Below are 4,394 nucleotides of genomic sequence, written 5' to 3'. Positions count from 1 at the left end.
GCCATAGCATCATAGTCCTGAATTTGGAAAAGATCTTAGAACCAATCTGGTCCAATCTCTGCATTTTACAGATAAACTGAGGCCCAGCAAAGTAAATATCACATGGAGTAAATGGCAGAGCCAGATTTGAACTTTGTTTCTTTTGGTGACTCAGGTTCAAGGCTTTATCCAATTCTAGCTAGCCATTCTCAGGGACCCCCCCCCCAGGCAGTCTCTGCACCCTGCATAACAGGTGCTTCTTAACTCTTCAATGAAAGTTTGTTTCACAATTGGGGTTCCTTAGAGCAACAACTTGTGGGGAATGTGTATTCTACCCATTTTGAAGATTAGTATACTTGAGGCTCAGAGACCACAGCAGAGAAGATTCCAACCTCACAAGATGCCCCCTCAAGGCCAGGGCGTGGCTTTAGATTCTTAAGGGCTATGTAGCAGGAAATAGACTCTATCAAGTCCATAGGACTATAGAGGAGTGAATATAGAAGTCAGAAAGTCCAAATGCCCTCATTTTCCAGCTTGGGAAACAGAGAGTTTGAGTGACTTGCCCAAAGTCACCCATTGAGTGAGTGACAGAAGCAGGATTTGAACCTGAGACTTCTGACTCCATGATGGGAGATTTACCCTACTGGTGTCCTCTAGAGCTGGAAGGGCTTCCAGTAAAGGATCATTTCCAGACCATATCTCTGTTAACTGAGGACCAGCCCAGTTCTGTGTGGAGAAACCCAAGCCCAGAACAATGGCAGAATGGGAATGATTTTGGCCACAGCAAGGCCAAAAGATCATCTGCTAAGTCATGAGGGATTTGGAATACACCAGAGAAAGGAGTACCATCATCAAAGAAATCATAAATGTTCCAAGTATTTGAACAAATTCACATTTCTATAGAGCTTTCAGGTTTACAAAGCCCATTCCTCACAATCACCCTGGATGGTAGGTAGCTCGAGGATTATTATTGTTAGTATTATTCATCCCATTTTACAGATGAGTGAACGGAGACTTAGAAAGTGGCAAGGACTCACCCAGAGATCACACAGTTGGCACATGCCAGAGGCGAGAGTCAAACCCAGGTCTCTTGATTCTAGAATCCACTCTCTTTCCCCTGTTCCGTGGCTAAGGGTCATCCCTCCAAAATAATAAGGGGATCCCTAGACCCTGGTCTGCGCCATATCGAGGGCGGGTAGTGCCAGGACTGTGGGGATAAGGGTGCCTTGTGGGGATGGGAAGCGTTGGAGCTCGTCCCCAGGGAGGAAGCGGGGAGAAACGTGGTCAGCCAGGAAGCGGAGGTGGAACTGCCGGCCCACGCAGTGGATGAGGTTGTCCACCACGGCGCACTGGAAGGCGGCTGGGTAGGGCACACGGTATGTGGCGCACTCGTACCAGAGCCGGGTCCGGGCACTGCAGCGATATACCCCGATGCCCAGGCTGCGGTTGAGGTCAAAGCGGTAGAGGAAGCCGTTGACGGCCACCATCTCTGCCGTTCGGTCCTTGCCGCCCCCGGTGGGGCTGGCTCGCCAGCGATCCTCCTGCCCTGAGTAGCGGAGCAGCAGGTAGCGCAGGGTGCCGCCCGTCACATAGATCTCGCCGTCGCAGACTGTGGCCGTGTGGGCCAAGGCGAAGGTGTCGTTGGGCAGGGCCGCCACGAAGGCCCAGCGGTCTTGGCGAGGGTCGTAGCGTTCCACCGTGTACAGGCATTCGCCCCCGATGGCGTACATGTACCCATCCAAGACCACCAGTTTGCAGTGGGGCCGCGCCTGGTTCAGGGGGCACATCTCCCTCCAGATGCCCGTCAGGGGGTTGTAGCAGAACATGCGGTTGGAGGCCTGCCCCCCGGCCCGCTGGCAGCCCGCTACCACGAAGAGGTAATTGAAGAGGCTGCAGATGGAGCACCCCCAGGATATGGCCTCGGGGGGCAGGTTAGCGAGGGGCCACCAGGCGTCTCGCTCGTCATCGTAGGCGCAGAGGCGGCCGGTGCCCTCCTGCGGGCAGACGTCCGCCACCACCAGGTACTTCTGCCCCTTGAGGCGCCGCTGCAGGACCAGCTCCCGTTCGGCCCCGCTCAGGTGCCCGTAGATGTCTGGGCTCTGGAGGACCTGCAGGTAATTGTCGCTCATCACTTTGTAGGCCGCTTCCTTCAGGGCATCCAGCTTCTCCCTCTTGGCCAGCCTCAGCACGTGGGAGCAGTTGCCCAGGTCCAGGCGGGTGTTCTGAGCCGCTCCGGGGAGGAGCGGGAGCTGGAAGAAATTGGTACCAGCCACCACCTCCACCTGGGGTTCCAGACGAGCCGTGGCTGGCTGCCAATCCGGAGACTCGGCGGACGAATGGCGGGCCGGCCGGGTGGCACCGGACGACGAGGTTCCCGTGTGGTCCAGCGGAAGCTGAAACTCCGGGTTCTCCGCAATCTGCAGAAAACTCTCCTTCCGGCCGATGCCGGGCCCAGCTGGGGAAAAGGCGTTCTGAGAGGAGGAGGAGCTCCCAGAGAGAGCCTCGGCATCGCCCGCGGGACGGGTCCGGCCCGGGGAGGTCGAGGGATGGGTGTCAGGGAAGTGGGTGTGAGGCTGGGTGGGAAGCCGGGGTGAGCCCTGAGGCACCCCCCCTCCTCCGGGGCTCCCAGAAGCGCCGGCTCCGGAGATGGAGCGGGAGGTGGACACCACGTAGAAGTCATAGATCTTTCCTTTCAGGCCGGGGCAGGCGGAGTCCTCGGCCTGCCCCCCGGGCCGCTCCTGCAGCGTCTGCTCCCCAAGAAAGTTCTCCTCTACCTGGGCCCTGGCCTGGGAGGAGAAGACGTAGGAGGTGTCCGTGTCCCCGGCCCTCCGCCTGACAGCCAGGCCCATGTCCGAGGTGGCCCTGGTGAGCCCCAGCCTCTCCTGGCTGAGCCCGGCAGCCTGGGTGAAAACCCAGCTCCTATCCATGTCTCCCCAGAGTGGGGCCCGCGAGCTCTCCTCCTCCTCCCTCTGCCCCCTGATTCGCTCTAGGAGGAGCCCCGGCGCTGCCCGTGAGTCACCGGGGCAGCCTGCTTCGCTATTGGCTTGAGCAGGCCCAGGCTGGGGGCTTTCCAGGTCCCCGTCACAGTCATCCAGAAGGGGGGGACAGTCCTTAGCCCGCCTGTCGGCTTTCTCCCCGAGGCCGTCCCGGGCTGGGCAGTCCCCAGGCTTTGGCTCCTCTCTGTCCGGGGCTGCCCCTTGGCTCCCCTCTCGAGGCCTGTCTCCAAGGTCCTCGAGGTCCCGGGCCCCCCCGGCCCCCTCTGGCTGGCCATTCCCCAAAGCCGGACTGCCTTTTGCTCCGTCCTCCCCGCTGACCCGGCGCCGCCGTCTGTGGCCGGGCCGCGGAGCCCTGGGGGAGGTCCTAGCCGGATCGGCCTGCCCCGTTACCTCTGGCTCCTCGTTGGTGCTCGTCCCCCCTCCGGGTGGGTTCCGGCCCGGCCCGGACTTGTACAGCTTGTAGGCCAGAGTCCCCAGGAGCAGGGCAGCGGCGGAGAGCAGCAGCTTTCCAGTAAACTGCATGTCCGAATGCCAGGCCCAGGGCTCGGCGCCGCCGTCGCTCATCCTAGGGCAACAGGCCGCCCAGGAATGCGAGGAATCCGATTAATTATTGCCCAACAAAAACTGGTTCCTGCCGCTTTGAGGGGTTCCTCGTTGGCACGGGCCCCGCAGCAGGAGCAGAGGTGACTTGGAGCTGGCTGGCAGCGGGCGCGCCTGGGGCAGCAGCTGGCAGGGAGCGGGCCCCGAGGGCAACGCCTTCCTGCCATAGGTGCTTTGCATGGGGTGGACGAGGGGAGGGACGAGGCGGCAAAGCTGGCCCCAGCTGCGAGCTTTATTGTCATCCAGGTAAACAGAGACCCAGGAAGCCCGAGAGCTGGAGTCCTTCACAAGACCGTCGCCCGATGCCCGGAAACGCGCTCTCACTGTGCTTATTTTCATTTTCAGCCTGTGCAAATCCTCTTGGCAAGGAAGGGGCCTGGCCTGGTACTTTCCCTCATGTCAGGGGACGGGGAGGGTCACCGTATCCTTCCTGGGGATGCTTCTCTCCCTGGCTGCCCGGTCAGCTCCAGGCAAGGGGGGCAGGAGGGCGGCCCTGGACGTGGGGAAGGGGCAGGGGAGCATTCCCCCAGCAGGCCTCCGGGAACACAGGGCAGCCGAGGGCCCGAGCCAAGAACTAAATCCAAACCTCCTGATCTTGCTTGGCTCTGCGCCCCTTCCTTGCCTCCTTCCTCCTCCAGCCTGCCTTTCTCATGGGGGGAACCTCGGAGCCCATCTCTGTAGGCTAGGGGTCGAGGCCCTTCCCAGGGAAGGCTGGAGGGCCTCTTGTTGGGCTTGTTGGGGTACCCTCTGGACCAGCTGGCCACTGAGGCCCCCTAGTGCTCCGAGAGTCTTGTGGGTCCCTGGAAATGGATGGAGCCG

At 60.7% G+C, this 4,394-nt stretch overlaps 1 protein-coding gene across 1 annotated transcript; it reads right to left on the bottom strand.

Annotated features, from left to right (window-relative positions):
- Window positions 1-941: 941 nt before the first annotated feature.
- KLHDC7A (kelch domain containing 7A) lies at window positions 942-3,539 on the bottom strand. The gene has a single exon (XM_044671295.1). The coding sequence runs from the start codon at window positions 3,537-3,539 to the stop codon at window positions 1,143-1,145; it is 2,397 nt and encodes a 798-aa protein (XP_044527230.1). The 3' UTR covers window positions 942-1,142.
- Between the last annotated feature and the right edge of the window lie 855 nt (window positions 3,540-4,394).

Source organism: Gracilinanus agilis, chromosome 3 (assembly GCF_016433145.1).
Source record: "Gracilinanus agilis isolate LMUSP501 chromosome 3, AgileGrace, whole genome shotgun sequence".
In the NCBI taxonomy this organism is placed as follows: domain Eukaryota; kingdom Metazoa; phylum Chordata; class Mammalia; order Didelphimorphia; family Didelphidae; genus Gracilinanus; species Gracilinanus agilis.
Note: the sequence above shows the minus strand (reverse complement) of the source record. Positions and strands in the feature narration are given on the sequence as shown.

Bases quoted from the DNA above. Each gene is read 5' to 3' on its own strand.
- KLHDC7A (XM_044671295.1), bottom strand. From the start codon at position 3,539: ATGAGCGACGGCGGCGCCGAGCCCTGGGCCTGGCATTCGGACATGCAG.